Below are 18,579 nucleotides of genomic sequence, written 5' to 3'. Positions count from 1 at the left end.
AAAGCTTTACAGACAAGCAAAAGCTAAGAGAATTCAGCACCACTAAAGCAGCTTTACAACAAATGCTAAAGGAACTTCTCTAGGCAGGAAACACAAGAGAAGGAAAAGACCTACAATAACAAACCCAAAACAATTAAGAAAATGGTAATAGGAACATACATATCGATAATTACCTTAAATGTAAATGGATTAAATGCTCCCACCGAGACATAGACTAGCTGAATGGATACAAAAACAAGACCCGTATATATGCTGTCTACATGAGACCCACTTCAGACCTAGTGACACATACAGACTGAAAGTGAGGGGATGGAAAAAGGTATTCCATGCAAATGGAAATCAAAAGATAGCTGAAGTAGCAATTCTCATATCAGACAAAATAGACTTTAAAATAAAGACTATTACAACAGACAAAGAAGGACACTCCCTAATGATCAAAGGACCAATCCAAGAAGAAGATATAACAATTGTAAATATTTATGCACACAACATAGGAGCACCTCAATACATACGGCAAATGCTAGCAGTCATAAATGGGGAAATCGACAGTGACACAATCATAGTAGGGGACTTTAAGACCCCACTTTCACCAAAGGACATATCATCCAAAATGAAAATAAATAAGGAAACACAAGCTTTAAATGATACATTAAACAAGATGGACTTAATATTTATAGGACATTCCATCCAAAAACAACAGAATACACTTTCTTCTCAAGTGCTCATGGAACGTTCTCCAGGATAGATCATACCTTGGGTCACAATCAAGCCTTGGTAAATTTAAGAAAATTTAAATCATATCAAGTATCTTTTCTGACCACCATGCTATGAGACTAGATATCAATTACAGGAAAAAGTCTGTAAAAAAGACAAACACATGGAGGCTAAACAATACACTACTAAATAACCAAGAGATCACTGAAGAAATCAAAGAGGAAAAAATACCTAGAAACACATGACAATGAAAACACAATGACCTAAAACCTATGGGATGCAGCAAAAGCAGTTCCAAGAGGGAAGTTTATAGCAATACAATCCTACTGCAAGAAACAAGAAGCATCTCAAATAAACAACCTAACCTTACCCTAAAGCAATTAGAGAAAGAAGAACAAAAAAAACCCCAAAGCTAGCAGAAGGAAAGAAATCATAAAGATCAGCAGAAATAAATGAGAAAGAAATGAAGGAAATGAAAGCAAAGATCACTAAAACTAAAAGCTGGTTCTTTGAGGAGATAAACAAAATTGATAACCATTAGCCAGACTCATCAAGAAAAAAAGGGAGAAGACTCAAATCAATAGAATTAGAAATGAAAAAGGAGAAGTAACAACTGACACTGCAGAAATACAAAGGATCATGAGAGATTACTACAAGCAACTATATGCCAATAAAATGGACAACCTGGAAGAAACGGACAAATTCTTATAAAAGCACAACCTCCCGAGATTGAACCAGGAAGAAATAGAAAATATAAACAGACCAATCACAAGCACTGAAAGTGAGACTGTGATTAAAAATCTTCCAACAAACGAAAGCCCAGGACCAGATGGCTTCACAAGAGAATTCCATCAAACATTTAGAGAAGAACTAACACCTATCCTTCTCAAACTCTTCCAAAATATAGGAGAGGGAGGAACACTCCCAAACTCATTCTACGAGGCCACCATCACTCTGATACCAAAACCAGACAAAGATGTCACAAAGAAAGCAAACTACAGGCCAACATCACTGATGAACATAGATGCAAAAATCCAACAAAATACTAGCAAACAGAATCCAACAGCACATTAAAAGGTTCATACACCATGATCAAGTGGGGTTTATCCCAGGAATACAAGGATTCTTCAATATATGCAAATCAAACAATGTGATAATGCCATATTAACAAATTGAAGGATAAAAACCATATGATCATCTCAACAGATGCAGAAAAAGCTTACGACAAAATTCAACACCAATTTATAATAAAAACCCTCCAGAAAGTAGGCATAGAGGGAACTTACCTCAACATAATAAAGGCCATATATGACAAACCTACAGCCAACATCATTCTCAATGGTGAAAAACTGAAACCATTTCCACTAAGATCAGGAACAAGACAAGGTTGCCCACTCTCACTGCTATTATTCAACACAGTTCTGGAAGTTTTAGCCACAGCACTCAGAGAAGAAAAAGAAATAAAAGGAATCTAATAGGAAAAGAAGAAGTAAAACTGTCACTGTTTGCAGATGACATGATACTATACATAGAGGATCCTAAAGACTCTACCAGAAAACTGCTAGAGCTAATCAATGAATTTGGCAAAGTAGCAGCATACAGTATTAATGATCAGAAATCTCTTGCATTCCTATACACTAATGATGAAAAATATGAAAGAAATTAAGGAAACACTCCCATTTACCATCGCAACAAAAAGAATAAAATACCTAGGAATAAACCTACCTAAAAAGACAAAAGACCTGTATGCAGAAAACTATAAGACACTGATGAAAGAAATTAAAGATGATACAAAGAGATGGAGAGATAAACCACGTTCCTGGATTGGAGGAATCAACATTGTGAAAATGACTATACTACCCAAAGCAATCTACAGATGCAATGCAATCTCTATCAAAGTATCAATGGCATTTTTCACAGAACTAGAACAAAAAATTTCACTATTTGTATGGAAACACAAAAGACCCTGAACAGCCAAAGCAATCTTGAGAAAGAAAAATGGAGCTGGAGGAATCAGGCTCCTGAACTTCAGACTAAACTACAAAGCTACAGTAATCAAGACAGTATGGTACTGGCACAAAAACAGAAATATAGATCAATGGAACAGGATAGAAAGCCAAGAGATAAACCCATGCACATATGGTCACCTTATCTTTGATAAAGGAGGCAAGAATATACAGTAGAGAAAAGACAGCCTCTTCAATAACTGGTGCTGGGAAAACTGGCCAGCTACATGTAAAAGAATGAAATTAGAGCACTCCCTAACACCATACACAAAAATAAACTCAAAATGGATTAAAGATCTAAATGTAAGGCCAGACACTATAAAACTCTTAGAGGAAAACATAGGCAGAACATTCTGTGACATAAATCACAGCAAGATCCTTTTTGACCCAGCTCCTAGAGAAGTGGAAATAAAAACAAACAAATGGGACCTAATGAAACTTAAAAGCTTTTGCACAGCAAAGGCAACCATAAACAAGATGAAAAGACAGCCCTCAGAATAGGAGAAAATATTTGCAAATGAAGCAACTGACAAAGGATTAATCTCCAAAATTTACAAGCAGCTCATGCAGCTCAATATCAAAAAAACAAACAATCCAATCCAAAAATTGGCAGAAGACCTAAATAGACATTTCTCCAAAGAAGATATACAGATTGCCAACAAACACATGAAAGAATGCTCAACATCACTAATCATTAGAGAAATGCAAATCAAAACTACAATGAGGTATCACCTCACACCAGTCAGAATGGCCATCATCAAAAAATGTACAAACAATAAATGCTGGAGAGGGTGTGGAGAAAAGGGAACCCTCTTGCACTGTTGGTGGGAATGTAAATTGATACAGCCACTATGGAGAACAGTATGGAGGCTTCTTAAAAAACTAAAAATAGAATTACCATATGACCCAGCAATCCCACTACTGGGCATATACCCTGAGAAAACCATAATTCAAAAAGAGTCATGTACCACAATGTTCATTGCAGCTCTATTTACAATAGCCAGGACATGGAAGCAACCTAAGTGTCCATCGACAGATGAATGGATAAAGAAGATGTGGCACATATATACAATGGAATATTACTCAGCCATAAAAAGAAACAAAATTGAGTTATTTGTAGTGAGGTGGATGGACCGAGAGTTTGTCATACAGAGTGAAGTAAGTCAGAAAGAGAAAAACAAATACCGTATGTGGGCAGGACAGGAATAAAGACGCAGACGTAGAGAATGGACTTGAGGACACGGGGAGGGGGAAGGGTAAGCTGGGACGAAGTGAGAGATTGGCATGGACTTATATATACTACCAAATGTAAAACAGATAGCTAGTGGGAAGCAGCCGCATAGCACAGGGAGATCAGCTCGGTGCTTTGTGACCACCTGGAGGGGTGGGAGGGAGACACAAGAGGGAGGAGATATGGGGATACATGTATATGTATAGCTGATTCACTTTGTTATAAAGCAGAAACATACCATTGTAAAGCAATTATACTCCAATGAAGATGTTAAAAAAATAAAAATAAAACCTTTTGCTTTCCATTGTTAAAAAAGTTAATTTAGAATCCTTTTAAAAATTGACTTTTCACCAAGTATAACAGATCTGAGAACAAAATACCTACTATAGATCCAAAATCAAATGAATAATATGAGCAAGAATCCTATTTAAGTAAATTTTAGGTGAAATATATTCACTAAAACCTTTTCTGAAATAGTAAATTTCCATTAATTTTGGTCAACATTTAAATGATAGTTTTGCCCATTTTAACATGATTGAATGTCAAAGTAGGGATGAGTACTTTTGTTACACAGATGGCACATGCTTATATCTTGCACTTCAAACTTCAGTTTTATCTAAATAATCAAAACAGAATTAACTAAAGGGCCTCAAATGCATCACAGTTTATATACCCAAGGAAGAGTCAAATAGCCAAATCAAATTATAATTCATTCTGTATAGGCATAATTTTCTAACTAACTTGAGACTAGAAGAATTATCACCTTAAATTTAGTACCACAAAAGCCACTATCACATGGGTCATGCTACCACAGCAAAGGCCAAATGATCATATATACTTTTTTCCCTCCACCTTTAAATTAGGTTTTTAAGACCAATTTGTTAAAGAAGAGATCCACCATATTTCTTTGACTTCTTTCTTACGACTAAAAATGTGTCTGCCCATACAAAAAAAAAAAAAGGTCAGAATCTTTCTATCTTCAGAATGAGGCAACTCTCCAGAAAGTCCACACTTCTGAGACGTACCAAGACTGAAGAAGCAGGGGGAAGAGAAGACAGCCCCCTTTACCCCAGGCCCAACACTCTGACTTACTGGCCTCGGTTGTTTTGAACAGCAGATGAGACAAGGAGCGTTGAGTGTGCTTTGAACATTAGAAAGTACTATTTAGATTGGAGGTGTTGTCAGTCCTGACAGTACCACACGGAACGGGAAAGGATGAGGCAGTGTGCCGTGGTCTGCCTCAAGCTGCTGCTGCTCCCACCTTGATCTTCAATTAAATGGAAGACAGACCAGATGGGAGAGGCCAGAAGCAGCCCCAGACCAAAGGCAGGGAGCACCTCCTGGCTAGTCTGGGGAAGAAACACAGGAAGCAAAAGCAATTGCTGCTTCCTTCCTCATCCTTCCTACAGCAGGCTTTCTGACTATCCACAGAAGCACCGAGAATCAAGAATCCTGATCACATCCCCGTGGTGACCCTTCAGGAAGCAGCACTACTGCTCTAGTCACTATCAGAGTCTTTGGTAATAGAAGAACAAAAGGAAAAGTTAGAGATAAAAAGGGAGTGAATTAAAGAATTATCAAGGAATAGGCAGAAAATAAAGATCTGAGGCTCATTTTTATTCTGAGGATTAGCAAAGGACAAAAAAAAAAAAAATCCACACTTCTGTTTAACATACAGCAGCAGGTTTTCCATGCTGATAAGAAACCCACATCCTAGAGGGTTGCCAGAGACACCGGGAGCACACAGCCTTTGAAGCATGCTTCAGGAGATCAATATTTATTCATTCAATATTTTTTGAGCACCTACTATGAGCCAGGGCTACGTGATCTGGTGGGTTAATTCCAAGTTGTAAATTGAGATAAGGCCAAATCCCTAGGGCAAGGAAACAGCATGTCAGAAACATGCTATCCAACATGTGCTCTGAATTGCCCATGTCTAAGAAGAGAAATTAGCTCATGGAAGCTGAAGGAGAGAGAGCCATCCACTGTCATCTCCTGCCCAAATGGCAGGAAGGGGGAGAATGTACGGAAAAATAAAAATGACCACTGGGCATGTCATTTATGATAGCTGTCTTTAATCAAAGTATGCTTAACATATTTGTAAAGCCAATCCTTCAAGATACAAATACATGGTATTTAGATATAGGTGATACTAACACTCAGAGGTGTTGACATTTTATTGATATTAAACACTGAGTAAAACTTTAAACTTCCTGCCAAGTAAACTTTACTTCAAGCACTGCTTTGGGAAACTTACTAATAAGCCTTGAAGAAAGCTGGTAATTCTTTGACTCTGGTCAGCTATATTTTACACTCTGTGGGATAGTATTAATCTGCGGTTCTGTCTTAGAGTATCTCACTGCAATAACTAGAGGAAAAGGAAGCAAGAACAAACCTTGGAAATGATGACCGCCATTGCCAGGTTCTCAGAATGAGCTGCCACGTAGCCAAGCATCATGATGCCCGGCAGCCTTATGTTTCCTTTGCAGGACCCAATGCAATCGATCATGGCAGCAACTCCCCCCGTGTTCACTATCAGCTGAGAAAGCTAAGAGAAAAGAAGGAGAGCTAGATAACCATGGCCCTAAAGTGTAAGATGATCTTTAAATATTACTTCAGCATTGCCAAATTTTAAAATTTAGGACCTAAAAAACATCTGGTAAAATCTGAAATGTCATTTAGTGAAATTATTACATTTATCAAAGAAATGTACAAGGGTAACAATCCTGCTATTTCTAACGTACAGAATATGCTCACGTGAGGAGCCTCTCTGTGGTTCAATTTTTCCTGCACGACTCTATCCTTATCATAATGGATGTCAAAATTCCTCACCTAAACACTAAGCCTAGGGCTAGTTCATAACTAGCTAACTGCTGAAACCCCCCATCACAATGCGTGAGTATGAATTGGATTAATCACTGAATGCTGAAAGGTGAGATCAGACTTGAAATAGTCTAGCCTCATTATCCCTCCTTTGCTAGCAATGATCTCTAGCTGACTGCACTCCAGTCTTGAAAACTCTCAACCAGATAAAGATGTTGGGTGAAATAAAGAATGAGGACTTGGGACTTCCCTGGTGGTCCAGTGGCTAAGACTCCGAGCTCCCAATGCAGGGGGCCCGGGTTTGATCCCTGGTCAGGGAACTAGATCCCACGTGCCGCAACTAAAGATCCCCCACGCCACAACGAAGATCCTGTGTGCTGCAACTAAGACCTGGTGCATCCAAATAAATAAATAAATATTTTTTTAAAAAAAGAATAAGGACTTAAAAGTTTAGTGAAATGAAACTGATTAGTGAAAATATACACAGAAAAAGACATAACTTCAGAATCTACCCAGGTTCGCTTCGTCTCTATTCCTTTCCCACCTCACACCTCAGAGCAGGAACCACTGTGCAAGAGCAGCTGTTAGAGCGGTTACGCCAGCTCAGGGGGCCTGATGGTCTCTCCCAACCTGGAGGGGCACCATCTCTCACTACGCCCAGCTGACCTAGAGTGACAGGACAACAAAGGTCCACGGTCCCTACAGTCTAGAAATGGAAAGCAGAAAATGATTAAGAACTGAGATTTCAGACTCAAACTCCATTGATGTAACCCAGTGGTTCTCAACTGGGGGCACTCTTGTCCCCCTAGGAAACATTTAGCAATACGTGGGGACATTTTTGATTGTCACACCTTGGGGGAGGGGTGCTACTGGCATCTGGTGGGCAGAGGCCAGGGATGCTGCTAAAGGTCCATCCTGCAGTGTACAGGACAGCCCCTCACAACAGAGAGCGATCTGGTCCAAAGTGTCAACAGTGCCGAGGATGAGAAACCCTCAGAACATGTGGCACCACCCCTGATCCCTGTGAACAAACTGATGTTTTACTTAAAAACTAAAACTAACTGCATACTGTTGTATTTTGAAGCTGTTTTTTTTTTTTTTCTTGTTTTACCTCAGGTGTATGTTTTGCAATCTCTCTAATTAAAGTGGAAGCATTTTTCTTCACGTATTCATCTTTGTCCTTCAGACAGGTAAGTACAGCTGGAAAAATCTCTGCTTCAACCACCATTTCTGCTAGATCCACAGAATGTTTCGCAATCTGACTGAGAGCTGAAAGGACCTGACGCTGTTGAGCAAAAACCAAACCCAAATGTTACACAGAGTCCACTGTGGAGTTCAGACATAATTTAAACAGCTTCGTACACATTCAAATTCCTTTATAAAGAGGAAAAAACAATCACACATCCAACATAATCTAGGAGTCTCGAGGCATTCACTTCCTAGTCTTCTTATACCTAAATACTCAATTTCTTAAATTCCCTAATTTCCAAGTTAAACATCTTAGTTCACACTATTGACTATTTAAATCTCTTATCAATTGAGGCTGGTCAAAGAATATGACCCTGGGATGAATACTATTTCTTAATTATGCAATACTTAAATTGTTAATTTATGATAAACACAGTAATGTAATACAGTAACAATCAAGCAGAACTAACATTTTGGGATATTGCCAATATCATTTTTAGAAACTTTGCATTGCTTAATTAACATTAACAATTTTTAAATCTTATAGAATATAACTATTAGAATATAAAAGTATAACTGGTGACTATTAACTGAAAATTAGATTTTAGAAAGCTATAAAAAAGACTAATATAAATATGGCAAATTTTACAGGAAACTTAAATATAACAGTGGGCTAGAAAACCTTTAGGTCCCTTCTAACCCTGAGATTTAATCATTACGTGATTCCTTATTTTAATTATTAGTACTAATTCTGATGCTATTTCTAGTTTTCAGCGTTGCACATACTTTTTCCCAGTCACGTCTTTACTGCCTAATCCTTACAGCACAGTTTTCACATATTAAAGGGCCAAATACATAATATATTCATATCTGTTTTCCATGATAATTTACTAATTATTTAAAAATGTATAATATTAATGCACACATTTCCATCTTCTTAGATTATCAGAATCCTGGTTTGTTTGTTTCTTTATTTTTAAATACCTTCAGCTTAGCATCAGGGTTCAGGATCATCTGGGCTAAGTGAGCAATTGCTCCTGCGTCCACCACTGTCTGTGCTAACTCTGGAGAATGCTTTGCAATATCACTGAGGGCCGAAGCAGCAATCCTTTTCAAAGCAATTTCTGGCTCTTGGATACAGAGCACTAAAAGAGGAATGGCTCCCGCATCCACCACAGCTTGTGACAGCTCTGTGGGTCCAAGAAAAGTAATTAAGTGAGTATGGGTGACTGACCCTTGTACAAGCCACTTTTCACCCTGACAGATACAGCAAAGGGAAAAGGGGAGGGTGTACTTCACTGTCTCGACATCTGCATTTCAAATCAGGCTTCCTGGTTTCATGAACCATGTGGACCAATACTGAGCTGAAAAGAATACAGGTCAATAGATGGACCTCCATTTACATGAACACATTTGAGGTAGATTAAGCTGAAATGGCTTCCTATTCTTTTTTTTTTTTTTTTTTAAGAGAGTAAGCAGATGTCAGCTGTTTAAGCTCTGACAATTCTGCACTTCTCAATAGGCAAGCATTTTATGCATGGTTTACAATAACAGAGAAAATTAAAGTACCAAAAATTTACCAACCACACTAATTAGGCAGTATTTTGTGCTATTTACATGAGTAAACATTAACATGAATCTTGTGCCAATAATGTCAATTTTTTAATTCCTTTCATCTTATTGTACTTTTAAAAGATTTTTTAAAAAACTTTGTACAATATTAAAAGGTGTATTTTCATTGTACATATAAAAACACTTTCAAAAATGAGAAATGCAACTGAACAGGCTTTAATATGCATAAATGTTAATGTAAGATAAAGAAATAAATTTATCTTAAGCATTTTACATGTCAAAAATAGTATCTTTTGTATATACATGTTGATTCACTTGTGTGCCCAAAAATAACAGCTATAAAAAATAACACATTTTAAAATTATAGAGAACAGGAGACAAGCAGGCAGACCCATATAATATACGTGTAAAAACTGTCTGTTGAAAAGCATAAAACAGTGCATAGTTACAGATTCTACTCTCATTGTACTCATGGCCTTTCTTGCTGAATCACATATACCCATTTCTATAATCTCTTCCTTTCAAATTATGCTCTCATTTTCTCAGATTTATAGCGCCTTGGCAATTTATGTCTTAATAGCCAAGCTATCAATTCAGCATATCTCTTAGTCTTTAAAGAAAATACAGTCTTTAATTTTTCAAAAGATTGGTAATATCACATTTTCTAAAAGGAAATAATGTTAGAAAATACAGGTTAGTGTCCAACACTTGTTTTCCTTCAATTATTATAATTATCTTAGAAGTCCCGATATTGCATAAACGATTCATTCATTCTTTCATTAAACAAGTATTAATGGAAGGTTATTATGTGTCAGACTCATTCAACACGGGTGCAGATGACACACTTCTACAAATTAACACTGCACTGATTAGCAAATATGTTTCAATTAAAAAACCCAAGTGTGAAATATGAAATACAACGGGAAGTTCATCTATTTATGCATTTTCACTTTTATACAGTTTCTAAGAGTAAAGACTCTGCAGTAAACAACGGGAAGTTCATCTATTTATGTATTTTCACTTTTATACAGTTTCTAAGAGTAAAGAATCTGCAATAAACAACTGTTTAAAAAACAGTTAATATGGGCTTCCCTGGTGGCACAGTGGTTAAGAATCCACCTGCCAATGCAGGGGACACGGGTTCAAGCCCTGGTCCGGGAAGATCCCACATGCCGCGGAGCAACTAAGCCCATGCGCCACAACTACTGAGCCTGCGCTCTAGAGCCTGTGCTCCGCAACAAGAGAAGCCACCAGAATGAGAAGCCTGCGCACCGCAACAAAGAGTAGCCCCCGCTCTCCACAACTAGAGAAAGCCTGCGCACAACAATGAAGACCCAATGCAGCCAAAATTAAATAAAATAAATAAATTTTTTTAAAAGTTAATAAACTATTAATAAACAGTTAATAAAACTATTAATAAAAACAAAGTGTTAATAAAAACAAAGTTCTTTTAAACAAAATTTATCATCTTTGTAATTCCCATACATTTTATTCTTTCCTTGAGTAACTGAGTACCGTATCCTCCTTTTCCTGAACTCTATAATGCTAATAATAAAGCAAACTCAGTTCTTCTGACTTGTTACCCATTCCCTCCAAAGCTGTTTTCCACTCTTTCTGGATCAGTGATGTTAAATGAGGGGAAGGCGGGGGAGGGTACCAAAGAAAGGTTTGCCTGAAGGTAATGAAGCTTCCAGGGACCTGGATGGGGCCTAGCAATTTTGTACCTGCAGTTTCATATACCTTACATCTCCAATTTATGTGGTCCTACAAGACCCAGCTCTGTTCTTGGGTGGCACACATTGTAATTCATAAATGATACTGTTCTACCACTTTCATTCATATATTGGGTATAAGACAGTGTATACAAAGGTAAGAGTATAATAGGCCTAAATAATGCACACCATACTATATTACACATTCCACAGGCTATTTCATCCTGCCTCTGTCACTACTCTTTTTCCTGTGGTATATCCTTCTCCTCTTCCCTACCGTTGCTTCCTCTGGTACTTCTGTGCCAGTCGCTGTTGACGTCTACCCCATAGCCTTTGTCGGTCAGGGCGTGGGCTTGTGAATCAATCCTGGTGAATGGGACCTGAGTAGAAGTCAGCTAGAAGCATCTCTGAGCGGTTTTCCTCTTTAATAAACAGAAATACACAGGAGGAAACACCGCCTCTTCTTTGCTGGACATGGACACATCTGCCTGCAAATGACATCTGGAACTCCTACAGCCATCTTGCAACTATAACAGAAGAAATTGCCAATATGCTGAGGATGGCCGAGTACAAAAATGAAAAACAGCTGGGTCCTCCAAGACACTGTTCAGCTGCATAACCAACCTTGGAACTGCCCTGACTCTGCACTTTGTGTCATGTGAAATAAAAAAATGTCCTCACTGCTTAAGCCACCTGTAGTTGATATTCTTAACTTACAGCCCCAAACATATTGATACAATTCTGTCCTCTCTCAGGCTTGGTGTATGTACTTATTTTCCTCTCTTTTCTGGTCATTGAGTGTTCATTACGTGCTTACTATGTGCTAGAAACTTGCTAGATCTTGGGGAAGCAGAATAGAGTAAAAACATTGTTCTGTTCTAGCAGACTCTGCTCAGGGTGAATATGTTAACAGACCACAGCACAGAGTGGAGCTGGGAGTCGGGTGCTGGGAGTCGGGTGCATGGAGAGTTTGGGGAAACACACATGGGGTGCCGTTTCAGGCAGTGCTTCCCATCCTCCTTCCTGCTCCCCTTTTCTTCTTCTCTCTACTTTCCTACTCTAAAAAACAGCAGCAGTAACCAAAACACATACAAAAATCTGGTACACTTAAAAGTTACTCCCGGGCTTCCCTGGTGGCGCAGTGGTTGAGAGTCTGCCTGCCAATGCAGGGGACACGGGTTCGAGCCCTGGTCTGGGAGGATCCCACATGCTGCGGAGCAACTGGGCCCGTGAGCCACAACTACTGAGCCTGCGCGTCTGGAGCCTGTACTCCGCAACAAGAGAGGCCGCGACAGTGAGAGGCCCGCACACCGCGATGAAGAGTGGCCTCCGCTCGCCGCAAGTAGAGAAAGCCCTCGCACAGAAACGAAGACCCAACACAGCCAAAAATAAGGAAATAAATAAATAAATAAATAAAATTTTAAAAAAAGTTCATATAAAACAAAGTTACTCCCTATAGGAGAAATCTCAAAGAATTCATTTTTAACTCTAATTTGGAAATGAGTCTGGGTTGTTTAATTATTAAACTTAGGAAATCAAAGATTGATATGTACAGATGCTCATAAAAGGTTTGATCAAGAAAAAAAAAGAGCCAATTAATTTATATTCAGTGCCTGAAAATATCTTAACCTCATTTTTTTTTCCTTAACCTCATTTTAAATTTTAAATGAATCTTCAAAAAACAAATTTTTTAAGACTACATCTTCTTTTATGCAAGAACATGTGACATAATTATATACTGTTAGGTAACCAGCAAAATTAGAAGTAGTTATGCAAAAAAAAAAAAAAAAATTTCAGAGAAAGAAGGCTTTATGTTATACTAACATACTAACAAGATTTAGATGGGGTTGATGGTACTATTGGTGATATATTTTCTTCTCTATTTGACAAATTTTCTTCAATGTGATTGTTTTTAAAAAATAAAGGAAATATGAACATGTCCTTTGACCATACATATAGCTATTGCTGGGGCTAACTATACTAACATTACTATTCTAAAGAAAAATAAACACTTTAGCTTATTTCTCAATATGGAAGAAAGTTTCTTATTTTTAAAAATGGTGGGAATATATGTCTCCTTAAAACAAAATATTAGGAAAGAATGCATAATTATTCTTTGAAGAATTGCTAATATATACTAGAAATATTATCCATTTACTTTTTCACACTTTCCCTCATCTTAATTCATGCCTTTATCACAGTTAAAATATTACATTTTTTAAATGTTAAGGCTTATTCATTTTTAACAATTTTTTAGACTTCAAATTGTCAGTAGAAATATAACTATCCAATAGCACCTTCCTGATTCATAAATAATAATTAAAGCCATTGAGTGCATGCATGTAGACAACTGGTATACAGTCCTCAAATCCGATGGTCAGCTGTTTTCAGTAAAGGAATAACTAGTTCTCTTTGGCCTCCTGAATACCTCACTGCTGAGTGAAGGAATTGAAGCAGCCACCTCTACTGGACCATGACAAGCTCAGTACAACTTTAGATTTAATTTTTAAAACAAAAGGAGACACAGATAAAAGGGAGGACATTTAAGATCAACAACATTCATAAAATTACTAGTATCTAAAGCTGGATGAATGGAATATTTAGGGATGACTTTATGTTGACCAGAAGGGAAGAGCACAGAAAGGAAAGTCCGTCAGCATATAATAGGCACGGCTGTAACACGTAAAACTAGGTGCGTCAGGCAAAAGTGATCTTGCTTTAACAGTGCTCACAATGGCCTTAACCCCCTCCTCTTAATTGTTATGGCTAGTGGTTTGTTTAGATCAGGAGTGGTAAACACAGGGCCCAGGCAAGTAATTAAAATAAGTGAAGCCAGAAGGCGTAAGAAAAATAACTGAGTGGAAAGCACAGTAAACTGGAAAAGTATATGCACCAGCTACAAGGAGCAGCGACTACCCAGCTTCAGCCCAGCGCTGCCACATAGGAACATAGGCCAACCGTTGTCAGGTCCTTGGATTTTTCAAGAGAAGCCAGACATCTGATTTTTAATGTGAAATTGCCTGGTTTTTAAGTGTTGGGAACTTAAAAACACACTGTGGAAGACAACATAGTGCAGGCTAAATAAAACACGTCCATCATTTTACAACCCTAGGCTTAAACCTTACACCTTCTAAAACGAGCTGTGGGGATTTTCTGGATGTAGAAAGGTGACATTCTTTCTACATCTGATTCTTGAAGACACATTCTAGAGTCATAAAGGAAGAACCACTATAGTGGTTACATAAGAAAATTCAGAGGTGAATTCCAAGAAATTGATGAAAACCTAAAAATTGGCCTGCAAAAAAAGGATTAATCTAAACATATATTATGATACTCCATTAATTTTTCTGCTCATAATGGAGATGTAAGAGGGAAGAATGTGAGCAAAATTAAGTGATCCATCATGAGAACTCATAAAAAGGACTCAAAATGAAGAGGTTCTCTGAAAGGAAAAAAAGGAAGGAAAAAAAAAAATATATATATATATATATATTTACCATACTAATTCAAAAATAATTAGGCAAGTCAAACACCTCAAAAACTCTAATTCCTTTTAACTTTATTGCTTTTTAATTTCATTTTCCAAACACTGCTTTTAACTCACTGGTTTTAAGCCCTACAAAAATTTATATTCTATTTTTTCATTAAAAATAAAATAAAGTTATGAATCTTCATTTCTTTGCATTTAGGTGGCCCTATTTATTAGTTTAAAGATAGGCTGGTTTTGCATCTGGCTGTAAAACACAACTATATCACTTCAAAACCTTTGTGAAATAAAGCAGGTTAAAAAATACATTTAAGATTTGGCTATCACTTATGATGTCAATCTTATGTTATCTAATCATCCCATTCAACCAAATTTTTCATGATTTGGTGAAATTACAGTAAAAACAAATATGGAGGTGTAATCACCAAAACTGGTTATATACTGACCATACGCCAGTATGATTTTAGGAATGTCACTTTTAAAGTGGGAGAAATTTGTCTAGAAATTTGTCTAACTCAGCTGTTTACAACTGGTTTAGTTACCTACTGCTACACCAAACTTAGCTGCTTGAAACAGGAAACGTTTATAATCTTACAGTTTCTGTAGGTCAGGAATCTGGGAGCGGCTCAGCTGGATGGTTCAGGCTGTGACGTCTCACTAGGCTGCAATCAAGCCATCAGCCAGGGCTGCAGTTATCTGACGCTTGACTGGGATACACTGGGTCTACAGGATCTTCTTCCCAGCATACCCACGGGAGTTGGAAGAAGGCATCAGTTCCTCCCCATTTCTGGGCTCTTTCATAGGCTGCTCATGATGAGACTTCCCCCAGAGTGAGTGATCCAGAGGAGAGAACCCAAGACAAAAGCCATAGTCTTTTATAATCTAACCTCGGAAGTGACATGCCATCACTTCTGCTCTATTTCATTGGTGCAACGTGGGCGGAGACTACACAGGCATGTGACTAAGAAGAGGCAGGCACGGAAGCCAGCTACCAAAAAACCTTTATTCTACACCAACGCATCTGAGAGAGGCAATATCCTTCTGTAGGTAGCGATGGCTCACTAGAGCTATAGTTCTGAGCTGAGAAACTGATATTTCCAATCGCATGTCGGAGTGAGAAAAGGTGGCGGGAATTTGCATATTATTATGAAAAAATCTAATGTATGATTTTTATTTATCCCTCGCTCCCACAAATGTCATTTTTCCTACCCATTATCTCCATGCCACTTCTTTCCACCCCATCTCCAGAGCCATCGGTCTAACCCTTACATATGGATTGAGTGTCTGAGAGATTAAGGGTTAACACACATACATACATATGCTTTGAAGGTTAAATAATTCTAGCTTCTTTAAAAAGTCAAGTGAGTCAAATAAGCCGTTGATCTGGAGTTAACGGGGCCTTAGTAAGAAATCACAATCAGCTGGATGGATGGCGCACTTATACAAGGCTCAAGTATAAAAAACAGCTTCAAAATACGGAAAGGAAAAGTCAAGAAGTGGAGAAAAGAGAAAGAAGGTGGGAAAAGGTAGAGTTGGGTACGGCCTTGGAAGATCATAGGTAGCATAAGATACAAAGCCATTTTTAAAACCCCGATTTTAGCAACTTTTAGTTTTATACTTTACTCAACAGCTGAGACTAAGCTGAATTGGAAAAGGCAAAGTTACAGAGAGGGTCTGGAGTGCTCTTGTAATGAAGAAAACAATAAATTACTTGGAATTAGCTTTTTACAAAATACGCTTTTTGTATCTAGACATGTTTCCATTCATTTCTACTTGCTTTATATAATATTGCAACAATCGTTGTAGTTTCGTTCCACCTACAATCCGCACTCTGCTGGGGGAAAAAAAAAAATCCTTAGATGGAAAATGCAGATTTTATTATTCAACCTTTCGAACTTCACTGGCATCTGTTCTTTCTTCCAGCCCAGTTTTAGGCAAGTCCCTGCCTTCGAGAAGCTCAGGCTGACGGAGGAGGCTAAACAGTAAAGGGTTAGCAGTGCCCCAAGTGGAATTCTCTACAAGAACACACAAAGGACAGAGGAAACAGAAACGAAACACTGGCTGGCTAGAAAGTTTACAGGGTGTTTTTATACAAGTGGTCCCCTGTCAGCAGTTCTTGGGGTGACTGCCTCTGGGTGGTTAATGAAGCGACCTGTGGGCCTCCACTGTCCACTTTTATTCCTGAGGATGAGCCAGCCCAACATTGTTAATAACTGCATGATATCCCACTGAGTAAATATTCCATAATTTACTTAACCTGCCCCCCTCCACCCCAGCTACTCAGGACACTTAATTGTTTTTTTTGCTTTGGGGCTTTGCCATTCTTAAGTTCAGTACAGTGAACTTCTCTGTGCATTAAGATTACATTTATTTATTAGTTATCCATTGCTACATACAAAATGACCCAAACTCAGCAGCTTAAAGCATCATTCCTTATCTCATATTTTCTGTGGGTCAGGAATCCACGAGCAGCCTAGCTGGGGGGTTCAGGCTTGGAGTTTCTCATGAAGTTGCTGTCACACTGTCTGCGGGGGCTGCAGTCGTCTGAAGGCACAACTGGGGTAGGATCTGCTTCCAAGCTCACTCATGTAGTTCTAGGAAGCTCCGGTTTCTTGCTGGTTGTCGAAGACCTTAGCTCCTCATGACATGGGCCTTTCCACAGGCTGCCTGAGTGTCCTCATGTCACAGCACCTGGCTTCCCTCAGAGCGAGTGATGAGAGAACCCCACCACAGAAGCCTCGATCCTGCAGAGCTGGTCACCTCCTCTCAGAAGTGACAGACCATCACTTCTGCAGCATTCTGGTGGTGACACAGACCAATCCTGGTACGATGTGGGAGGGGACTATACAAGGGTGAGAATGCCAGGACATGGGATCTCTGAGGGGCATTTGGGAGGCTGGCTACCACGGGTCCTACATTGATACATATATACTGTACAGGTTAGACAAACACACACATTCACACATATGTGTGTGCATGTATGTGTTTACTTAAGATAGAGGCTCAGAGGTGAAGGTCCTGAGGGGAAGAATGTTGACATTTTTTGAGGTTCTTGATATTTTTAGATTAAACCACATGAAACTGCTGTTTTTGTTAAGTCAAAACCAATCAAATATAGGTAATTTCATAAGGTCAACCTAATATGACTGCAATATTGTTTTCCAAAGGGGATTATCAGTATGTGGCCCCATCAACAATGTGCGAGTCTGGTAGTTTGGCCTCTTATAAAGTACATTTCAGCCCTTACATCAGTAAGTGATTGCTCGAAGTTGACTCATCATTTACTTCTCCTCAAATGTTAAGTTTAGTTCCACATTCCTTAACTTACTACACATATTACTGTTCAGTTATACTGATTAATAAGCATGAATATTAAGTGTGACTTTTTGAGACCACAGCATCACCACTACGTTGCCTTTTAACAACAACAACCCCCCCCCCACACACACACACACAAAACACAAGAGTGCAGGCACAGGAACTTTAAGTCAGTGCTGTGAGATGGGAATGTGAGCCACGTATAAAATTTAAAATTTTCTAGGGACTTCCCTGGTGGCGCAGTGGTTAAGAATCCACCTGCCAATGCAGTGGACACGGGTTCGAGCCCTGGTCCGGGAAGATCCCACACGCCGCGGAGCAGCTAAGCCCGTGCGCCACAACTACTGAGCCTGCGCTCTAGCCCGCAAGCCGTAACTACTGAAGCCCGCATGCCCTAGAGCCTACGTGCCACAACTGCTGAGCCTGCGTACTGCAACTACTGACATATGACACAGAAAAGAATCAGGCCAGCCAGCTCTGTCTGGATTCCTTCCTTACATTATCTATTTGGTAAACAGCATGTAATCT

The 18,579-nt window shown here is 38.6% G+C and overlaps 1 protein-coding gene across 2 annotated transcripts in view; it reads right to left on the bottom strand.

Annotated features, from left to right (window-relative positions):
• SPAG6 (sperm associated antigen 6) overlaps positions 1-18,579 on the bottom strand; it is a 73,552-nt gene that overhangs the window by 28,857 nt on the left and 26,116 nt on the right. For both annotated transcript variants that reach the window (XM_068538607.1, XM_068538615.1), the window contains exons 5-7: positions 8,947-9,152; positions 7,886-8,059; positions 6,347-6,499 (exon numbers count right to left, since the gene is read on the bottom strand). In XM_068538607.1, coding sequence (XP_068394708.1) covers positions 6,347-6,499; positions 7,886-8,059; positions 8,947-9,152 — 533 coding nt within the window. The remainder of the gene's footprint in view (positions 1-6,346; positions 6,500-7,885; positions 8,060-8,946; positions 9,153-18,579) is intronic.

This window comes from Eschrichtius robustus, chromosome 1 (genome assembly GCF_028021215.1).
Source record: "Eschrichtius robustus isolate mEscRob2 chromosome 1, mEscRob2.pri, whole genome shotgun sequence".
Classification (NCBI taxonomy): Eukaryota; Metazoa; Chordata; class Mammalia; order Artiodactyla; family Eschrichtiidae; genus Eschrichtius; species Eschrichtius robustus.
This window is presented reverse-complemented; position numbering and strand designations above follow the sequence as displayed.